Genomic DNA, 23,879 nt, shown 5'->3' with positions numbered 1-23,879 from the left:
AACATTCCCCTCTGTGTGTGTTGTATTTGGAGCTTTTCTGTTTCATAGCTGGACAAGCTGCACATGCATGTTTAGTGCATGAAAATTCAGTAAGGTATATCTTATATATTATATTCCAATTCTAAGGTGGAACTACGCCAGTATACTAAGGTATATCTAAAAAAGATGAGTAGAAAAGAGAGTAGAGCCACTTAGGTGCCTGGTCTTGAGAACCAGGGATGGTTCTCAAGATGCTAACTGGTGGGGAGCTTTGTGTAGTGGACATAAATTGGCACTTTGGCATTATTCACTTGCAGGCTTTCCGTTTAGCATCGCTTTTGATCTTCGCAACATCTTGCCGGAAAAAAACAAGGTGAGAAGTGGTTAAAGGGAAACCAGTGTTTTGGTGAGAGATACTGGTGTTTTAGGTTGGCATCCAATGGCACAAACTTGAAATGTTGACAAATGTGACTGTTATAAAATAATAAAACAAATACTCAATGTATTTGAATATTATGAGACTTTGTGCAGTGTGGATTATAACCGTCAAGCTGCATGTGCACATATGACGCTGTTGTACAGGTCAAACTCAGGCCAGTTTGACAAGAACATCTTACATCATAAATAAGTGGCTCAAACAATAAGTGGAACCATTACCAAACCACTTACTTTAACCAGCCAACACACCTGCAGTCAGTCCCCGGCTCGTGATTACAACACATATCCTTGGTTTGGATCATTTTCCTGATCCGGTTCTGGGCGAGGGCATACTGAATTGATGTATAGGAGGATTTTGGTGGGAGGGCATCAGTCACAGTAATAACTGCTCAGTGTGACCATTTATTCAGGTTTAGAAGCTCCAGTCCTGTTTCTGTCAACTGCAAGATCGAGCCCAGAGAGTGACACAACGCAGGTTGCATTAGTGCCTTGACTTGGATGTGAGTGAGGTTTTTGGGGGGGGGGGCAGTGGTCAGCAGGTGGTGCTGAAGTGATGAATATCTTGTTCCCTCAGTTTTAGCCCTGTGGTTAAGTGTTCCTGTTTCCCCATGATAATGACTGAGTTCCAGCTTAGTGAGAGGCATAACCAGTTATACACACAAAAGTTATATAAAACAAAACAAAACCTGGAAATAATCTTTTTATGCTTTGATGACATACAGTAACTTTTAAAGGTAATCATTCAGTGTAAAAAGTTGTCAATGAGTGGCTCAGCCATCTGCTTACAAGATGAAGGACTTCCACATTGACAATGACCTTTTATGGGACTTCGCTGAGACCAGCATTGACAAATGGGAAGAAGGCTAAGGTAAGTTACTGCCTGTATAATCAGGTGCTTTAAAAACATTTGAAATTAAGTGACGTAAACATGCACGCACTGCAAAAACTGATATCTAAGAAAGTAAAATAAGACTCGTTTAAAGAAAATTTGACTTAATTTTTGTGTAAATAGAAAAAGAATCTTGTCAAGTATTTTTTACATAAGAAAAATGTCTAATTTTGGGAAAATGTTTCTCACTTTTTCCAGCTAATACCAAGCTTTATTTAACCAGTAACAAGGAAAGCCAATGGATTTCAAATCCAAGCATAGGAATAAGATTGGTTTCCTTATTTTAAGACAGAGGCTAATGTTAAAATAAAAATTCTCCCTTATATTAAGGCACATTTTGATTATTCAGTACCTAGACATTTTGCAAGTTTTGATAATTCAAATGTTTTTGCTTAATACAACACAATTTGGCTAGATTTTGGATTATTTGTCTTATTTTGAGAGAGACAGTTTTTGCAGTGTGTACCTCTGGTTATCCAGTACTACACACTTCTATTGAACTTTTGGTTATTCAGTGATAAGCATTTTACTTTTTTTTTTTATAGTGCAGCAGATAACTGAAACAATCCTTCACTTGATGATACAAGCATCAGATTTGGCATGAATGTTCTTCATAAATCAGTGTTTGAGGAAAAAATTGCGGGCCACTTGAAAATCCAATATGGCGGCCAGGTAGGGGTCAGTGAAGAATTACACAGGGGTCAAAATTTAAAAATGCTTCAATTATATTGAAAGCTATACCACATCATGTGTCTGATCACAAAGATTCCAAAGAGGTATAGTTTGGACTATTTATGACTGAATGTTATGGGGTAAAAACAGCAAGGTCAGTTTGTACAGGAGTCAAAAGTTAAAACTTGCTCCAATTTTGGTAAAAGGTGGTGTAAATTATTGGTTGAGCTAATGGGATTAATACATGGAATAGTTTTGACTGTGTTGAATGATAGGTTTGCAAAGTACAGGTCAAACAATGTTGACGTACATTGTAGTCTATGGCATGTGACATATGCTACCCGGTAATGTGACAACTGAGCATGACACATGCAAAATATTCCTTTTTAAAACCCTTTTAACCAATCATTTGCATCACATTTTACAAAAATTGGAGCAACTTTAACTTCTGATCCCTGTACAAACTGAAATTGACCTTTGTCACCATTCTTGCTGTTTTTACCCCATAACTCCATAACATTCAGTCATAGATAGTCCAAACTATACCTTTTTGGAATCTTTGTGATCAGACACATAATGTGGTATAGCTTTCAATATGATTGGAGCATTTTTAAATTTTACCCCCTGTGTAATTTTTCTTTGACACTACCGCCATATTGGATTTTCAAGTGGCCTGCACTTTTTTTTTCTCAAACACTGATTTATGAAGAACATTCATGGGTGATTCTTTAACTACGGGCACTATTGGCCTTGTAAATGTAATTTCCACCACACCATTGCCTTACAATATAAAGCGCCTTGGGGCAACTGTTTGTTGTGATTTGGCGCTATATACATGTGCTCTGATGTCACTGTTTATCTCCATAGAAACTACCCAAACAATCTTTCATACAAACTGTTTAAAGGGACATTACAGTGTTGTGGTGGAAATTACGGCAATAGTGTGGGACAACTACATTTTGTTTAAAAAAATCACAACAGTTGTATGACATTGAATACCCCAATTATGTTTTGATTATTTTACTGATATTTTATTCAGAGATATTTTAAAACATTAGAAAAAACGTTTTTTTACCATTCATTTTTATCATTGAAGATCAAATGTCTGGGTGTGGGACAAGCACAAAACGGCAATATTTGCATATAATGATGCTGAAAAAAGGTGAAAAAAGTCATCATAGACTACTAGAACAAAGTTCTTAACACACTTTCATTGTAAAGATAACTATAAAAGTGTGAAATTTCCCCTTTTTTCTGTTTTTCATACAATATGATCAAAGGACATAATAAGTGCCCGTAGTCTAAGAATCACCCTCATGCCAAATCTGATGCTTGTATCACCAAGTGAACAATTCTGGCCAAAAATCAAATTTATCTGCTCCACTATTACTTGCCCCATTGGTTTATATACTGAACAGCTGTCCAAAATTTGGTGGTGTTAGTGTTCTAACTCATAACAGGACTGTGTATTATCATTTCTCTTCAGTGAAAAGTTGAACCCCAAAACATCTTAAATATAGGGCCTAGACTGAAAAACATCTAGAGTTCTACTTTAATCCCAGTGTGCGTGTTATTTCCATGGATGAATGTGAAGCATCAAGCTAAAGCAAAAGGGAAAAAGTTCCAAGTTCCCAACCACACAAGCCACTCAGGTTTGGACCTGGACACGCTGTGCAGAGGTGTTTGTCGGTACCAATACCTTTGTAGGACAATGAAGGTCCAAGTCTAGAGTCCTGGTGCGTCCTGTGTTACTGTGTGAGACTTCGACCTAAAGCAATGACTAAATGTCTTTGGTACTGTCTCTCTTTGGAGGATCCATATGTGCTGCCTGAATGACTTTGTGTCAAATGAATGGTTGCTTAGGAAGCTATGACTTTTTGGTCATATGGTACATTCCTCTGCATGATCCAGCACACAGGTCCCTCAGTGCTGAGGACCACAGTGGATGAAGAAGGCCAAAGGAGCGCCCATGTTTCATCTGGCCTGCAGCATATGGATATAATAGATTTGAGAGGTAGTGATAGACCGGTTGTCTGCCTGGGTGGTTGCCACCCAGGACAGAAAAGCGGTTCCATACTGACTGTAAAGCATGAAGGGATTGTGAGCGTCTGTCTCAAATGGAGAAGCGTGAGAGTAATTCTGTCTATAAAACTCAGCTGTCTGCATGATACTGGACCTGCACCTATGGAGAAAGAAAAAAGCACATTGCCAACACTATTATTGCACAAAACAATGATATATTAAATAAAATAATTTCAAACGCATTCTACATTCCAAATCACATGAAAAATATCAACTCACCTAACTGTTGCTAGGTACCAGTACTGACCTGCAGATGGCGCAGCTGAGGAAGAACTTAGACCTCGTTTAAAGAAAAGAATCCTTCAGCATTTTCATCTGAAGAAAGAAAACAGTTGGTGATGGTGAAATCCTTCTCTATACATCAATATCCTGATCACAACAGTAAAATATGCAAAAATAAAGCACAAATTCATGAACTGAGGCTGCAGCCAAAGTAAATGAACTGAGGTCTAAGATGTGAAAAGGAGGCTTTTTTTTAAAAGGGTTACTCAAAAACTATTGATTTTATTTTATTTTATTTATTTATTTATTTAGGGAACTAAGTTTAAGTTCATTTTATTTTGCTCAGCTTGCAAGAACATTTCTGCTGACATTTGCAGCAAAACAGCATCTTATCCAACAAACCCAACAGAAAATATTAAATGAAGACTAAACCCTCTGCAAAAAAAATAAAATTAAAAAAAAAAAAAATCTGTAGACTGAACTCTAAAGTGAATTTTGACAAATTTTCATCACATTAAGCAGAAATATCAAGAGGTCTATGACTACAAACCCATTCAGATCCAGGATCTTTCTCAAATGGTGATGTGGGATTTTAATTTTATTTATTTATTTTGTGATAGTCTTTGTCAATAAATAATTAGTCAATAAATAATTAGTTTTTCATCATTTAAAGCATCTCAAGTCACAGAATCACCAACCCTGCTCCACCCACTGCTAATTAACAGGTGTGATCAGCCAATCAAGAGCAGCGAAACACCAGATTTGAGGAGTTAGGAAACATACAGGTGTAGAATGGTAATTCTAATCCGATTACATTTGTTCTGCAAATCTGATTGGTTAATCGTGTGAGATTTCAGACCATAAATTATCGCGTTGATGGTGACAAAAAATCGACCGTAATACTCCGCGTTGCTACGCAGATGTCAATGATGGCACAGCCAGCTGAAAGCAAGCGAAACTTGTGTAGCAGCAGCAATGCAGAAATGGCTGAATTTAATCTATCATACCAAAGTACTGATGTGGATTCTGATAGAGAATTATTCAATAGAGTTGATGAGACGGAGAAATCTGTGGGTCTGCTCAGAGAATTTCCAGTTTGGTAAGCTTTGACAAACCGACCACACCTTTCACAACAATTCGGAAAGTGGCCAGGTGGAGAGGCATCTCGTCCAGGTCGAATTACTTACCGAAAAATAAACTGTGCAAACAATGGAACTGAATTAGAATAAGAATTTAACACGTGGCCGGTAAACCTCACTTTGCGAGCATAAACTCCAGCATTAACGTTGGCAAATCATCAGACACGACAGGGTTAGTCCCTAAATGGACTATATTTCTCCAGAACTTTTTTCAGACGGTCAGAGTGCCTGACACACACACACACAGATACACACATAGCCATGCGCTGCCATGAAACACACTCAACTGCACCCTGGGACCTCAGTGATTTTACAGTCATGTGGGAATTGTACAAACCCCAGGATCCACATCGAGATCCCCAAAAAATGAACAGGTTGTTCCTCTTAATGAAATGGGTCATTCCATTAAATTTTATGGAGTCTGGCTGAGAAATTGCTGAGAAATACAAAATGATGGGGAAAAAAAATCTGTTGAAAATGTTTAAAAACAAAATTTAAAAAATTGCAAGATCCTAATCATCACCAAGCATTAGTCATGGAGATCGTCTGAGAAATTTTGTGAAAGCACTGGAATGGCTACAGACAAACAGCAGTGACCTTGCTGCACACTACACCTAGTAGGCTTTGGAAGTGCAAGAAAAAAAAATCACTTCAGTCTACTTGTAACTTCAACCACACCTACTTTTGCAGTTTCAGTCATGCAGGTGATGATAGGATCATTCCTGCTGCAACAAGCTGACACATGTCCAGTAGAGGCAGTGTTCAGGTAGCAGACAGGTCTACGGTATGTTACATATACAAAATGTACTGTATACCCTGCATGCACTACACCCAGTGATATAAATGTACAAGTAAATACATGTGTGTCTGTAATGGTGTTTTTGATGATGTATGGTTTCATTATTGTGTGACTTCATTATGAAGTTTTTTATGCTAATCAATCACAAATATTTTACTGATCAGTATAGGCTTTAGATAATCCATGTAGGCTTCTTAGCTGTTAAGATATAATTTTTTCAGACATGTTTTCGTTGACTTTTGACCAGACTATTCCAAAATCTAATCACCTCTCAACATCTAACCAAGTAATATTCCCACCATGTTTGAAGGAAATCTGTCCAGCTATTTTTCATTTATCTTGTTCCCACACAAACACACACACACACACACACACACCAACGACAGCAATACCCTGCTATAACTGCTTTGCTGGCACTCAGGGTAACAAAGTTACTTTTTGGATTGTTTGACTTATTGAAGTTCACCAAAGCCAAATCAGATTATCCTCATTATATATCCCTTTTATTTGTCAAGTTACAAGATGAAAGCATTTAATTGGTTTGAGTTATTGTGTTAAACTGAAGGGGATGGACTCATTTATCAATGTATTAATTCATCGATTCAGAATCTACAGGGGACCCACATAAGGCAGGTTGAGAGTCAAAAGCATAACATGTCTTAAAAACTACAATAAATATGGAAAGTCAGAAGACACAAACATGCAGTGATGGGTAACAGGATGATTTTCACACTTTGTATGTCTTGATCCTCCGTACACTCCTCCACAAAAGGCGTATGTTTGTGTGTGATGTCATCCAAAGCCAGAGTGAGCCTTTATGAGGATGGCTCAGTGTGGCCTCGGACTCTGAAAGGAAACACACAGATTGCAGGATTCTTTGCGGGAACTCACACCCATGCACACGGTGCAAAGGTAAGACCAGCTTTTCATTATTTTTGTTAATATTCCCAGCACTTAAAATGGGGAAATAGCTGTTTCTGCCAAACACAATAAGATTCAGATATTCCCACTGAACATGAATGCACAAGAGGAACAAACAAATGATATGTTTATGACATTGTTCGACACTGTTGTGTAAAACAGCAAAAGGACAAGGAGACGTTTTTGATTAAACTTCCAATTAATGCTTTAGAAAATGCATGAAGGCACAAACATTCTGCACACCTTCCTCTTATTTAACAAAAAGCACTCACTTTTTTTTGTGGTTAAACTAAAATATTAACAGAAATAATAATAATGTCTGCAACAGAGAAGTCAACATGCATTTGAATTTCATTTGCACAAAACATCAGACAAGAACTGTTTAAGAAGTTTTCCAAAATAAAAATATCTGTTATTGTAGCTATAAATGAGAATAAATCACCCAATAGCTGCTCGTTCAGTCAATGTAAAGACTTTAATTTGTGCTTATTTATGTGCAAAAGTGTTTTATACTTTGTGTTCTCATATAGAAAAGGAGACATTTCATTAAGATATTAAGAGCCTCGCAAGTCAAACAGATGAACAATTAAGTTCATAAATATTTGGACACCAACAAAAACGTGATTACTTTAGCTGTCAGTGTTTAGAATGGAAAGCAGCTGTAATTTGAGGTTCATTAAATCATAGTTCACTCAAAGGTGCTGGAATCAATTTTTGCATCAAAAGTAATGGGAACGCTACTTTCATATTTTGTATGGAAACTGATCCCCTGATAGCTCTAAAGCAGTTAAGGCTTCAGTGGTTGTAGTTGGAAAGACAATATAAACAAATGTTAATTTCATCAAACATCTTTGGGTTTTGTCAAGAAGATAATCAGGCAGAGAAATGGTTCCTGAATTTGCATCTGATTGGAAGATCAACTCACACTGAACAAAAACCTGGCTGTTGAAGAGAAGAATCTTTTTCCCAAATAACTTTGTAAAATATTGTGGATAACTGACAGTAGCTTGTTAAATGATGATGTAATTACACCATCAATCACTATTTTAAAGCTTATGAATTATGCATTTCTGTCGTAATGAGTAGCAAGAGATATTTCCTTTGTTATATGACCAATTGCATTAACTAAACTGGATTGTGTCACTTGTTTCAGTGTTGCACATGATGCACAATAAAGCCAAAATTTCAACTGGGAAATTTTCCTGTTTTACAATGACCACAGTGATATTATTGCATGTCTTTAGCCTTATTTCTGCAATTTCAATAACACCTCTCCTGTCCAGATGTATATTTTTAATTGCACCCCATCTGCAAGAAATGTCACATTTCATGAAGCGAAATGGCTCTTGAGAGACACTCTCCATTTATCATGCCGGTGACACTTTGTTTTGGCTACACATTGGTGAAACTTGCTTAACATGCATTATAAGGCTGCAGGAAGGAAACTGAGGGGAACAAAGGAAGCAAAAGGGCAAATCTCTAACCCAAATGTACAAAAAAAGGGAACTTTGCCATTAAAAACTTAAATCATTGGCTAGTAGACAAGTTAGTTTCATATATATATATATATATATATATATATATATATATATATATATATATATATATATATATATATATATATATATATATATATGGAGAGAGAAAGAGACACACAGTGTGTAGACATACAGATCTTGAGAGAGAAATAGATGTAAAGAGAGAAAGATGAGGATATTCAGAGATAGGCGATGTAGAGGGATAGAAAGAGACAGAGTTTGGTATAGAGATGGGTAGACGCAGATAAGCTATATGACATATTTTCTCACACTCGGAGCACAATAACCCCTCAAATGTACACAATGAAACATTTTATGTAAAAATACAAAGTATGCATAAAATGATAGCAAATATCTATTGTGTAAATAATGAATAAGTAGTGAAAATGTTCAGGGTGAATGTCTTTTTAAAGTGTTAGTGGTGGTGAGGGTGTGACAGTGTCTGAGCTGGAGTTTGTTCTGGATCATGTTAGCAGCTGCTGTAGTTCAGGAAGCATTTTTCTTATCGAGCTCTGGGGGGAAACTATTTTGGACGGTGCTGAAGTTTTTTTACTTGGACCGCTGAATCCAATATGAAGGACAAAAATAACATAAAACAACATCCACTCCAGGGGAAACAAGTTTCCTTTGGCCACACGTTGATTTCCAGTACACAGAGTTTTAAAGTAGTGATTCTCTGCTGTATCCGAACCTTCCACAGGATGGAGATCAGTGCAAAGATGGACCTGAACCCTTTCCTGCTTCTCCTACTGGTGTCCTCCTTCAATAAGGTAGCTGTTATTTATTAACCTGGAGAAGTAGCTGTGTATTTTAACAGCTTGAAGGTGAAATGTTTACGTCATTAACACATTGTTAAATATCTTCAGATGAATGCTGTTTTACAGTGTATGAACAAGCTGACTTGTTGCAGTTATTGTGCAGTCAAACTAACCTTCCACCCATTTTCTCAACCGACTTATTCCAGTTAAGAATGACAGGGGGCCTGGAGTCTGTCCCAGCAGCAGTGAAGCTCATCATTGTACACAAATATCTAACATCGCAACTGCAAGGTTGAGTTAATAAACTAGTTTGGTGACACTGGTGACTATGTGACCAAACATTGTACTTTAAATGCAGTTTGCAGTTTAACTGCAATTTAAATTACCAGGGTACGTTTTAATGAGCTGGAACACAGTATGAGGTTTGAGTCTACGCTTGGTTTTGTTGATGACACTGCATTGAAATATTAGCCCCAACTGTTCCCTATGTGGGGAGTAAGAAAATGTTAGGTACATCCCCAGTGATGTCATTGGGAATCCCCAACAATAAAAATAAATTAAGTACACTCAAAAAAAAAAAATGATTCACTGGACTGGGTTTCCATCTAATAAATATATGTATCCCCAACTAAATTAAATTATATTATCTTGTATGGATGTGCTTTATTTGAGTTGGGGCTACATATATTTATTAGATGGAAATCCTGCACATAATTGAATTGAGCTCATCCAATGAGTCTTTTTTTTTTTTTTTTTTTTTTTTGAGTCCTGTAAAGGTCCTGATGATCATTGGTGTCAGTGCTTATTGCCGGATATCCAGCCCAGTCTTACTTTTTTTTTTTTGTGCTCCCTTCATGAAATGATTAAAATTTTTGTGATGGGGTTTTTTTTAACTCACTATTACTAACCCTACTCCTACCCCCCAACCCCAAAATTAACCATAACCTAACCCTACTCCTTCCCCTAACCATAGCCACACCAACTCCCCCGCTCAACTTTTAATTACATGCAGCCATCACAGAATGAATTAGAATGAATTTGTGCTGCCATAACGAAAATTTTGCACTTTTCGTGACAATATGATGACCCAATAGATTAATGTATATTTTGTGCTGCTGAATCACGACAATCCGTGAGACTGGGTTGCGAATATCATAGCATGAAGCGGAGAGTCCGCAACTCACTCTGGAAGGGATGCCAGTCCATCGCAGGTTACTTCTCCAGCCGAAGTTAGTATCCATTTACAACTGGATGGACTGTAACAATGCAGAAGTAGCTTGTTTAATGACACAGACAACCAGCATGAACAGGAATCAAACCCAGATTGAGTTTGGTAGCCCAACTCCTACTTCATACTGTACCTGCTCTTTGTGGTAATATCTAAGAAAACATGAAAAGTAGTGACTTTTCTTGACATTTGTCACTTTTACTTTTTATAAACAACAAAAAGAGGTCATTCTTAGACAGAATGGTCACGTTTTGTGGACCTTTCTCCTTATCATCCGCGTTCCCATGAGGATGAATCAGCTGTCACTGTACAAACTAGCAAAAACCCACCTGATGGGCAGAGGTTCCTCACTTTGTCTGTGTGATGTATGACACACGAGCCAAAGCTGAGCATTAACTGGTCAAATTGATGCCGATGTCTCACTGGACTAAGAACTATCATTTCAGTCTTATCGGAGTTTAAAAGTAGGAAGTTTGTAGACATCCAACTTCTCACTGATGCAAGGCAATCTTCTAAGGATTTTATGTGAATGAGATTACCAACAGTTATCAGCATGTATAACTGAGTATCATCAGCATAGCAGTGAAAGGTAACTCCAAAACGCCGCAATATGTGCCCAAGGGGTGCTATATATAAAGGGAGAAAAGCAGGGGGCCTAAGATGGACCCCTGTGGAACCCCAAATTTCATGTCACTAAGGTTAGAGGTAGTGTTACTGTACAAAACACAGTGAGAACGACTGGTCAAGTATGACGTCAACCATGCAAGGGCACTCCCAGTAATCCTAAAATGATTTTCCAACCTGTCAAGTACAACGTTACTGAGTCACATTTTTGTGAAAGCAAGCGTGTTCCGAAGTGTAGACAGAAGTCCCATCATAGCATGTAAAGTCCACCGGTATAAGCTGCAAGAGCAACGCATGGAGCTTAATAATTGCTTGAAGGGCAGAATTTCTGCTTTTTATTTGCAGGTATAAGCACAGCAATTAATAAAAGTGTACCTGTCCCAATATTTATGGACCTGCCCATGTCTCTTTGTGTTTCTCAGCTGCATGTGTTAGCAACTTCTCAACATGATCACCAGCTGGAGCAGCATCACCCCAACAATCATGTGACGAGCAACAAAATAGCCAGAGCTCAGTTTGAATGTTTCCAGCAGATCCTGAAAGAAAGCCATCACAAAAGAACAGGTGAGGAGTTGAGCTCAGAACAATAAAAAAGGACAACATCTACACTGTCTGCATTCAGGTACATGCTGCGGTGATGTTCTTCAGGGCCTGTGTGCAACAAGACGTGGGACGGATGGCTGTGCTGGGATGAAACTGAAGCCGGCATCACCACAGAGCAGAGCTGTCCTGACTATTACAAAGATTTTGATCCTCACGGTACATTATTTTATTTCAGTAACAACTACAGCTGCATTCATTACAGTACCTGTGGGCAGAAAAACCTTCAGGGCTCCACAAATCTGACATTTGATCCCAGTGACCCAGACCTTCACCCTCCTGCTGAGCTTGCCTGGGCAATTCAAGAATGCACCTATATGTGTCATGTTTGATGCAAATCAGAGTGAAGAACTTAAATTTTGACATTTGACCCAAATGATTGACTTTTGGCAAATTTCATCTGACCTGGGCAATTCCAGAGCCCACCTACATACATGTGCCAGTTTTAGTGAAGACTGGAGTGAAAAAAAATGCAAATGTTGACCTTTGAACCCAGTGACCTTGATCTTTTCACAAACATAAAAAGAAAACCATTTAAGGGCAGGTCTGGGTTTGACCTTCACTGATGCTTAATTGTTTTCTGAACAGCGATGGCATTCAAAGTGTGCACAGAGACAGGAGAGTGGGGGCGCCACCCGGAGAGCAACAGGACTTGGACAGACTTCAGGAACTGCTACGCCCACAGCCAACACGACCAGACAGTAAGACGTAACAGAAAGTGGGCTGAAGCAGGTATGCCGTGTGCAACACTTTGAAAATATATGAAGGTTTTGTGTTGTTTGGTAGGCGGCGATGAATCACTTCTACTTGGTGATGATTGGTCATGGACTCTCGCTGGTGGCACTGCTTATATCATTGGCAATATTCATCCATTTCAAGTAAGTTAGCCAACAAAGCACATTATTGCGTTTACATCATGTTGCAGAGATTTGCTTCAAATTGCAGATCAAAGAACATCATCTTAAAAATGTTGTATATGGAAGCCAGAATTATTTTTATTTCATTTGGTTTTATAAAAATACATAATTTGACAAACTGTGTGTCTAAATGTTAAAGCACAGGTTTGAACTATTCCTAAATCCAGAGTTGGAATCAGTTCAAAGTAGAAATGGAGTCATAACAGAGGGAAAAAATAATACTACTGAAAAATTCCAGAAATGATCGAGCTGGATTTTTTTTTATGTTGTTTTTTGTTTTGTTGTTTTTTTTTGGTCAGGATAAATTAGTTCACTATTGTCATATTTAAGGCATGGCATTGTGAAACGGTCTTTGCAATAGTCCCATTGTTGTCTATTCCACAAGTAACCACTTTTTTGTTTGCTTGTTTTTAAACAATTTTACACTTGCTCACAGTAAATAGTCGAAAGGTAGTGTTGTTAAAAATATTTGAAGCAAACATGAAATTCCTATTAGCTGTTATTACACTCATATGTCGCAAGGGGATTGTTCATGGTCTTGTGTGACCTTCTGTCTATCTATGTCTGAAGAAAATAACTCAATTTTGATCTGATCGGGATCCAAGTTGGTGGAATGATTGAGGGGTGGACAAGACTAAATTGATTTGTGTTGTGATTTTAAGCGGGCTGTCCATGCTCGGAAACCAACAAACCTGAGATCTGCACATCTGCACAGTCGACAACTGCAGTTTAATCATCAAAATTACATTTACAGCTCAGTGTGTTTAAAATGTTGCTCCTCTTCCAAGGAGTCTGAGCTGCCAGAGGATCACGCTCCACAAAAACCTCTTCCTCTCATTTGTTTTGAACTCCATCATCACCATTGTGTGGCTGACGACGGTGGTGATGAAAAACCAGGGAAACATATATAATGATTCTGTAAGTACTCTCACATGAAATCTGACGTGTGTCCAGATGTTGTTTGGGATTTTGCTTTTCGTAAAGGATCCATTTGTTTTTGGCAGGTGAGCTGTAAGCTGCTCATGTTCATCCACCTCTATCTGCTGAGCTGTAACTACTTCTGGATGCTTTGCGAGGGGATTTATCTACACACCCTCATTGTTGTGGCAGTGTTTGCAGAGAAACAACATCTCATGTGGTATTACTTACTGGGTTGGGGTGAGTTTTGATATGGATGTCCTGTCATCTTTTTAAAAAGCCAGGTAGCAGCTTGCTACTTATACTGTGTTATAGGAGCACTAGGACATCCTGCTTTGCACTTCCTAGAACTAAAGCAGACTTTAGACCAGGACACATAGAAGACACCCACAAAACATAATCAGGATGTTCCTGAAAATAAAATAAAAAAATACCTCTCTTCAAGAAGGATAGTCAAGATGGTATCCAAAATGATCACCCAATCATTTTTTTAAACTTGCCAAAAACATTTTTTAAGATCTTTGGCAAACTCCATCTGCGTGGTGATCCAGTACAGCAAAACCCAGGCTGCCATGAAACAGTCAATCTCCTTTATCAGACTGGGACAGAAGGCCCATCGACATCAGTCTAGCTCTTCAGGGGGGCTTCTCTCCACCGCTCGCGATTGGCAGTTCCAAGTCGACCTAAGCAAACAGCTCATTTCCCAGCCAACATCACAACCACTTCTCTCCGCCCAGATATGGTGCTATCATCGGAGTCCACCAAACAAGTGGTTCTTCTGGAACTGACTGTCCCTTGGGAGGATCGAATCGATGAGGTCAATGAGCAAAAGAGGGATAAAAACGCAGAGCTCATTACAGAGTGCCGGAACAACGACTGGAAAGCCCTTTGTAACCCGATGGAGGTTGGATGCTGAGGACTTCGCTGGCCATTCACTACTGCAAACCCTGAAACTCTTTAGGGTGAAAGGACTGCAAGCGAAGAGAGCCATCAAGAACACACTGGAGGCTCCAGAGAGGGCCTCAAGGTAGCTCTGGAACAACATGCCACTTGGACACGAGCTGGGGACTGATCAGCTCTGGCTGGGTCACCTAGGTGAGGGTGTATGAAGATAAAAGACCTAAAACACCCTATGACTCTGGATTATACTCATTAAAACAACATATAAAAGACTTAATTTCACAAATATTCCTGAAGAAGAAACTTTTAGGTCACAATAAATCAATTTTGTGCCCAAATCATTTCATTCAAAAGTTTTAAATTCAAAACAGCATCCAAAATGGACACCTAAATAGATTTTGTCCATAAAACTCATTAAAACAACATAGATATTCAAAAATATTAGATGAGAAGAAAGTTTTAGGTCACACATAAATAAAATTTGTACCTAAATCATTTAAGTCACAAGTTTCAAATTCAACGTGGTGTCCAAAAATTGCGACTAAAGGACCCTAAAATACATAACAACAAATAAAATTCATAAAAACAGAACATCATATTTTTGAATACCTGGTTTGAGGCCCATTTTTAGTTTTGGGAACATCTTGATTATGTCTTGGGATAGTTTAAGGTAGTGTTTTCCAAAAGCTGATTAGCACATTATCTTGTTTGGCTGAGAACACCTGAATGCAGCAATCTGCTTTTTAGCAGAGAGATGAGAAATGTGCATGTTAGAGGTCCCCAAGTAGCACAGTTGGGATCTACTAGTCTCAGGAAGCCAAAAAAAGTTGATTTGGTTTAGTTCTGGGGGGGTCCTAGGTCTCCTACTAATGTGCATGTTATTACACTCAGATATCAAAAATGTGTTATGTTTGTGCAGGTTTTCCACTGGTGCCTGCACTGATACACTCAGTTGCCCGTCGCTACTACTACAATGACACGTAAGTCTTGTGCATGTGGCTGATAGTGGAGGCATCATCAAGTTCATGTATTTCAGCATTGATCCATGATTTCACAGTTGCTGGATCAGCTCAGACACATCTCTGCTGTACATCATCCATGGTCCCATCTGTGCTGCACTGGTGGTAAGTATTAACTCCAGCAGGAAATCCAGCTTTACGTCTGATTAAAGAGTACGTCATCTGTCACATTGTTGACGTCATCTGATACATTTGTTAACACAAGGAGAGCAGACATCAGTGTAGAAAACCAAATTTCAATATCTCACCTGGTTCCTGAGATATGGCCATTCATGTAATTTATATGATGGCCTCTGCTTTGACCATGACCTTTGAACTGTGACCTGGACATGACTGGTGTTGCAGAAGCGTGGGCCACTGAATTTATCCACCATGTTTGACTGGAATGACTCTTTGGATTTTGAAGATATCGCTGTGGATAAACAGACAGACGTGGCCCGCCTTTTTCCATTTTGCATTGAGGCTAATGACAGTAACTGGATATAACTGAAAAACATACCTTCTCTGGAGCAAAACTAACTCCAGGTCAACATTTTCTGACACCGCACGGCTGTTTGAAATCCACTGGAAACATAACAGAGCCTCCAGGCTAAAATATGCCTTCCTGTCTTTCTAGGGGAGCTTTAAATTTTAAAGTCCTTCACTATAATATAACAGTAGATTATCAGAAGATCTGATAGAAGAACCAGTAGTCATATCAACATTTATGAATATTTACTTATGTATTTCAGTGTGTGGGGGAAAGTGTGTGTGAATTTGCTGTTTTTTTGTGTGTGCGCAGGTGTGTATTGGGGGGTTGGGGGGGAGCAGGGCTGTGCAAAATTCAAAACTGAATTGAAAATTTGGAACCGTGGCTTTCAACAGGATGTAAAATTATAATTGTAAATTTATTAATTTTGCAAAGTGTGTTGGGGGGGTGAGTGGGGGGGGCAAAACAGGTTAAGTGGTGAAACCATTTGCCAGAACTTTTCTCAAGTTGTTAAATAATTCCTAATCTTTCTGCAGCTGTAATAGGCATATTTTTGCCACATCACAAAAGTTCATCCAAGGAACTGGTTTGTTGTGTTCATGAAATAATCATTTTTATCCCCCCCCCCCCCCCCCCAAAAAAGTATTACTTTAAATGAATTCCTCTATCAGCTTTATTTATTTATTTATTTCATCATCATTGCTGAACACAGTGGCAGCGCCAGGAAATTTTTGTTGGGGGGGGTTTGAGGGGTTGGGCTGGGGTAAAAGTTGGAGGGGCTCCACAAAATGTCGTAGAAATGAACAATACGAGGTCTGTTAGAAAAGTATCGGACCTTTTTATTTTTTTCAAAAACCATATGGATTTGAATCACGTGTGATTGCATCAGCCAAGCTTGAACCTTCGTGCGCATGCGTGAGTTTTTTTCACGCCTGTCGGTTGCGTCATTCGCCTGTGAGCAGGCTTTGTGTGAGCAGTGGTCCACCCCTCTCGTCGGATTTTTATTGCGAATAAATGTCTGAACGATTTGGAGCTTTGCTGCATCAATTTTTTCCAGAAACTGTGAGAGACCTCCAGGTGGACACCATTCGGAAAATTCAGATGGCTTTCAGGGACGATTTTATGGGGATTACACAGATTAAGGAGTGCTCCAGCCGGTTTAAAGACCGCCCACAGCTGCTGAGAGCGTGGCATGCCCCGAGCACCGATCGACTGGCTCAAACCCCGCTGAAACAACCAGATCATTTCCAACGTGAAGGCTTTGTTGATCCGGGACGTTGTCTGACTTACACAAAAATGGCAGAAGGTGTGGACATCAGTACTTTTTCGACACATTCCACTGTTACAGGAATTTTTTTCATGGAAAGAGAAGCGGAGGGATGCGCCACCATGGCACGGCACAAAACCACCTCCATGTTGGTCTCACAGGACGGCTTTCAGATGGCTTTCAGACGGCTTCCGGTGGCTTTTCAGTCGTGTGACTATCTGAGAAATTGTGCATGAGCTGGACATGCCACAACATGTCCTGTGAGGCTTCATCACGGCGTTGCTTTGCGCCATGCAGCTCCATCGCAACGGGCGGTATTCCTCCGCTCCTCTTTCCATGAAAAAAACTCCTGTAACAGTGGAATGTGCCATTCATTTCCTAACTGGACGCTGTGTTGATCCGGGACGTTGTCTGACTAGCACAGGAATTGCGGAAGACGTGGACATCAGCACTTTTTCGGCACATTGAGACAGACGTGCGGAGGAATTCCGTGCTGTTGCGATGGAGCTGCATGGCGCAAAGCAACGCCGTGATGAAGCCTCACAGGACATGTTGTGGCATGTCCAGCTCATGCACAATTTCTCAGATAGTCACACGACTGAAAAGCCACCGGAAGCCATCTGAAAGTCATCTGAAAACCGCCCTGTGAGACCAACATGGAGATGGTTTTGTGCCGCGCCATGAGCGGCACGGTGGCGCATCCCTCCACTTCTCTTTCCATGAAGAAAACTCCTGTAACAGTGGAATGTGCCGAAAAAGTGCTGATGTCCACGCCTTCTGCCTTTTTTGTGGAAGTCAGACGACGTCCCGGATCAACAAAGCCTTCATGTTGGAAATGATCTCAGACGCTGTGGGCGGTCTTTAAACTGGCTGGAGCACTCCTTAATCTGTGTAATCCCCATAAAATCGTCCCTGAAAGCCATCTGAATTTTCCGAATGGTGTCCATTATAAATACCAAGGTATATGTTTTAGTCACCTGTGCTCCTCTAAAATGTGGTATCAATGCGCACACACACATCACTTAGAATGACTGCAAGTTCAGTAAACTTGCCCATAGTTATACAAACTGAATTCACTGAAATGGTGCTCAAGGCAGTGCATGGAATCAACCTTACACTAATCATCTATATTAAAGTTTTATTGCCAATTTAACACTGAGGTCATAACCATTCGATAAAAGTAAGTAAAAGATATAGCCTGAGAAACTTAGTTGTAAACAATATACAAAAAAGTGATTCTTTATGAAGTTTGTATACAATCTAGCCCAAATATCCTTTGATTTGTACACATGCTTTGTGATCCACAAACACAAATTTCTGATTTGTAAAGTGTGTGGGTTTTTACAAATGTTTATTTGCAAAACTGAAAATTCTGTTTGTGAAGGGTGATTCAGCATTGGTGGATCCCCGAACACACACATTCATCACTTTGCTCAGCTATGCAATATTGAGACATTCTCAGCGCAAAACTGCAGTTGAGATCCACAAATATGTCAGTTGCTATTCACATTATTGGCAGAATTATTGGGGGGGCTGAGGGAGGCTTGGCTCATTATTGAAGGGGCTTAAGCCCCCCAAGCCCCTCCCCCTGGCGCCGCCACTGGCTGAACATGAAAATATTTGGACTCGATACCACTCAGTGCCACTCGATACCCATTTTTCTGAAATTTTAAAAGCATTTCTGTCAGTTGGCAGGAAGTAAATGACTCATCACACACTGAAGAGTAAAAATAAGCCTTTTGTTTTTGATTCTGGCATTTAGGCAGAAATTGCTTAAAGTCGCCCACAGGTCAAATTGGTTATTCTTGTTTTTGTTTAATATTTGTTTTGTTTTTTGGTTTGGTTGACTGGTTGTCATCCATGTATAAAACTCTGAAAATAATAATGATCATTAAAATAATGATGACAATAATAATGAAATGTCACCACCTATGAATATCTGCTGCTGTAGCAGGACCTGTAAAAACTGTAAATTTAGGCTGATTCAGATGCTGCTGTTAAATTATTCTAACCTCACACACCGGAGCTGACAAACATATAGACTCATAACATTTCTTGATTTGAAAAATCCAGCTGGTGCAGACATGTACTTTGCCTTTTTTGCCCATCCGTCTCAAAACTGAACGGCTTCTATTCCAAGACTGAATCAGACAAACTTTAATAAGTCAGTGTGTGCGTGCGTACGATGCAAATTTGAAATTGCAATTTTGTACATATATATATTCAAGGTCTCAATTTAGTTTTCTTTGCTCCACAGTATGTTTAGCAAATGTGTTTGGCCCCATGTTTTTTCCAGGTGAACCTTTTCTTTCTGTTGAATATTGTTCGCGTTCTCATCACCAAGTTGCGCGTGACGCACCAGGCTGAGTCCAACCTCTACATGCGGGCAGTGAGAGCCATCCTCATACTCATTCCTCTGCTCGGCATCCAGTTCGTCCTGGTCCCTTATAAGCCCCAGGATCACGTGGCCCTTGAGATCTTTCTGTACATCACAGAAATCCTCATGCACTACCAGGTGCAGCTGCAACCTGACACAATAAATTCTAATTAAATTCTTATTTTATATGCATTTATGGAATCTCTTTTCTTTTTTACATGCAGGGTCTGTTGGTTGCTACAATATTCTGCTTCTTCAATGGAGAGGTTAGTGATGATTTTGATTCATAAGGAAAGTAATAAGTTTGAATTTTCCTTTTTTTCAAGAGAATGTAGCATAGCATGGCTTTACCTTAGAGCTGCAATGATTAATTGGTTAATTGTTAAATTGTCAAATGTTTTTATCATTCATTTTGCATCCAAATTCTCTGATTTGAGCTTCATAAATGTGAACATTTTCTAGTTTTGTTGCTCCTCTTTGGCAGTAACCTGAATATCTTTGGATTTTGGGTTATAGATAGAGGTGGGCAATACCAGGAACGTTGGTATTGATCCGATACCAAGTAAATACAGGCCCAGTGTTGCTGGTACCGATACCGATACTTTTTCATATTTAAGCTTCATAGATCCAAAAGACCTAGGATAGAATTTCGCCAAACATTGTACATGACAACAAAATACTTTATTATCACAATCAACATGTTTGTTTAAAAAAATATCACTCACCACAACTTAAAACAAAATATCCTGAGGTAGACAAAATTAACACACCACAACAAAATTGGTTGGCACTGCTGAGCCACGTGACGGCACAACAACAAAAGACCAGAGGGGAGATGGTGCACTGCTCTGTGTTGTGTGACACAGCGTAGCTCTGCTCTTACAGACAGAGAGTAGACTTTGATGAATCTGCATGTGCAGCACTCAGTGCGTGCGGGAGAGAAAAGAGCTTGAGTATCGATCTTTTTACACGAGGATCGTTCAATATCAATACCAGCGTTGGTATCGATATTAGGATCGATCCGCCCAACTCTAGTTATAGAGAAAACAAGACATTTGAGGACATCATCTTTGACTTTGGGAAACACTGACCAATATTTTTCTCCATTTTCTGGCATTTTATGGATCAAACATCTAATGGATTATTTCAGAAAGTAATCAATACATTAATTTATAAGAAAAATAATTGTCACCTGTGGCCCTGGAAAATATGCCCCGATTTCATTCTCTGTGGTTTTGTGTCTCAGGAAGATACAGAGGCAGGTGCAAGAATGCCTTTCACAATCCCCTTTACCCCCACCCTGCACAAGATGTGTTGCATTTTTAGCCTATTATAAATGTTTTATGACAAAAATAATGCAAGGTTTAAAGTTACTGGTAGAATTCATGGTTCTGATTTACTGGTGAATTAACGAAAGGATTAATCAGCTAATCAAAAAATAGATACATTAATTGAAAGTGTTATGATTTGAGCTTAGCAGAGTCAAATTCAACTCCCAAAGCAGGCAGCCAGGACACAGGAGTGAAGGAGAAAAACCAGGGTGCATTAATAATCCACAGTGGAAATAATATAACAGCAGTGATGGGGTGATCCACAGTGACACACAATCCAATACATCAGTGACGGGGTGAGGAACAAAATGAGGATTAAACCACTGAATCTCAAAAACACAGCAGGGAACAACATACTTATCGACTGGCAAATGAACAATGAAGAGGTGTGGCTTAAAAACGAACTCAACTAATTAACAACAGGTGTAAAATCATTGACAACAGAACAGTCGAGACACGAGAGTAAATAAAGGAACACAGAGATAAAAGATAAAACGGACATCACGAGATAATTGAACAAAAAACCTGATCAAGAAATTTAAAACCAAAACATAAGGTACACAAAATGTAAAAACAAATGTGGAACTACGGACAAAAAAGAACCAGACAGCAGTCAGAACCTAAATAAGAACCAAACCATGATCAACAACTGAATAAACAAACAAGCAGTGACAATTTGGAACTCATACAAATAATAAAGGCCACAGGGGAAAACCAACATAACAATGACATGAGTACAAGATAAAACATGGATCTCAGGGAGACGTGAGAGTCACAGAAAAAAAATGACCATGGACGAATACAAAGACTAGGAACTCGGACAAATGACATGATGGACAGACAGCAAACACAGAGAGTGACAGAAACAGAAGACAGATAACAATAGAGCACCTACACACACGTACGACTGAGACACGAACCGAGGGCACACACACACACACACACACACACACACACACACACACTCACACACACACACAAACTGGACCCACACAGGACTCAGGCACAAAGCAGGAAAGCAGACACACACGCACACATACACCAGACAGACACAGCCCAGGGGTGCACGCGCGCACACACACACACACACACACACACACACACACGATTGACAGATGAGGAGGACGTAGATAACACACGACATAAAACTCAGACAGGAACCAAGGGTACAGACACAACTAATTGGACACGCTCACAACAGAAAAGATTAATTGATTACAAAAATAATCATTATTGACAACCCTAATTTACATAGTATCATATAGTGTACATCAGCTATTCTGTTCCATGCAGTACATCAAATAGTGTTGGAATTTAAAGATCTACGTTCTGTCTAATGTGCTCGTAACTTTGAGCCTAGCCCTGTGTGCACACAGTAAAATCACCAGTGTAAAACTAACACTGACAGTGTTAAATTAACACTGACAGTGTACATATGGTCCCACTCAGGCCCGAGTGGGACCATATGTACACACTGTCAGTGTTAATTTAACACTGGTGATTTTACTGTGCATGTAGATTAAATTACCTATAGGTCAGTTCTGTTGTGAGATATCCCTGCACGGAGGACAATCATCAAGCTGACATAAAATATTTTCTGTGTTCATATTTAATTGTGCTATTCCTCTGAGATCCTCGTTGTGTGTCCTTTCCAGGTTCAGAGTGTCCTACGGAGACACTGGAATCAACAGAGGATGCAGTTTGCCGGCACTTTTGCCAACACCGACTTCTTCCGCTCTGCCTCCTACGTGGCATCATCGCTTACGGAGGTGAACCGCTGTTACAGCATCGAAAGCCACATGGAGCACATGAACGGCAAGAGCTACTCAGACATCTTCAGATCAGACAGCCCGTTCGTGTGAGGGTGCTCCCAGAATTTGGGCTTCTCTGCTTTTCCCAAGATGAAGATAGACGTGCATTCCTGCACACAGGCATGGAAATTTTAAAGTACTGTCATACCATTTTTCTCCAACTTTCGTTTTCTGAGACATTAACTGCTGGACATAAGGAAGCGTTCATGATGCAACGTTTCCTACAGCGAGGGAGGATTTAAGACATTGTTGCATCTTGTGGAATAAACTTGACCAGAGAGTCGTCGATCAGCACAAAGTCGATGCAGTAGCGATGCTGGTGGGTCGCTGCTGAACAGGCTGAGATGTAGGTGCAACACGACTGGGCAGTATTTGGACGATCATAGTGCCTGGAAGGACTCTTGTGGACAAACGCAGCCAGTCACCTCAAACCCACATCTGAAAGTGTCTTTCTGATTGCCTCGTGATTGAGTACTACGTGTACAGTACCTCTCTTAGTAACAGCTGTAGGTTTTGTGAGGCAGACATGGTCTGGGGACAGATCGGGTTAACTCAAGTATCAGTTAGTGAAGACAGTTTTACTCTAACATGATAACATTATTCAAACTTTTCCAAACTTGACTATCGGCCAAAAATAGACGTTTGACAGCTTCATTAACATGGTGCATAAACTGTTCACTGGTGGTTCACATTTATCATAATTAACAATAATCTGAGTGAAGTGCATAAATCTGCCAAAGCCCAAAATAGGCAAATGCACAATTCAATTTATTTCATTTATATAGCGCCAAATCACAACAAAGCTGCCTCAAGGTGCATCACACAAGTAAGATCTAACCTTACCAACCGCTAGAGCAAGCACACAGGTGACAGTGGTAAGGAAAAACTTCCTTTGATATTGAGGAAGAAACTTCAAGCAGACTAGACTCAGAGGGGTGACCCACTGCTTAGGTCATTTTAACACTTACAAGGTTTTTACAG

The 23,879-nt window shown here is 39.5% G+C and overlaps 1 protein-coding gene across 1 annotated transcript; it reads left to right on the top strand.

Annotated features, from left to right (window-relative positions):
* The first annotated feature begins 7,041 nt into the window (after positions 1-7,041).
* LOC117516694 (calcitonin gene-related peptide type 1 receptor-like) lies at positions 7,042-23,267 on the top strand. The gene is made up of 13 exons (XM_034177537.1): positions 7,042-7,132; positions 9,380-9,449; positions 11,712-11,853; positions 11,935-12,048; positions 12,478-12,590; positions 12,676-12,767; positions 13,595-13,724; positions 13,811-13,964; positions 15,544-15,604; positions 15,682-15,748; positions 19,676-19,894; positions 19,981-20,022; positions 22,743-23,267. The coding sequence occupies exons 1-13, from the start codon at positions 7,116-7,118 to the stop codon at positions 22,947-22,949; spliced, it is 1,428 nt and encodes a 475-aa protein (XP_034033428.1). The 5' UTR covers positions 7,042-7,115; the 3' UTR covers positions 22,950-23,267.
* Positions 23,268-23,879: the final 612 nt, after the last annotated feature.

This window comes from Thalassophryne amazonica, chromosome 1 (genome assembly GCF_902500255.1).
Source record: "Thalassophryne amazonica chromosome 1, fThaAma1.1, whole genome shotgun sequence".
Taxonomy (NCBI): Eukaryota; Metazoa; Chordata; class Actinopteri; order Batrachoidiformes; family Batrachoididae; genus Thalassophryne; species Thalassophryne amazonica.
The sequence above is the reverse complement of the archived record's forward strand: the minus strand, read 5'-3'. Positions and strand labels throughout refer to the sequence as shown.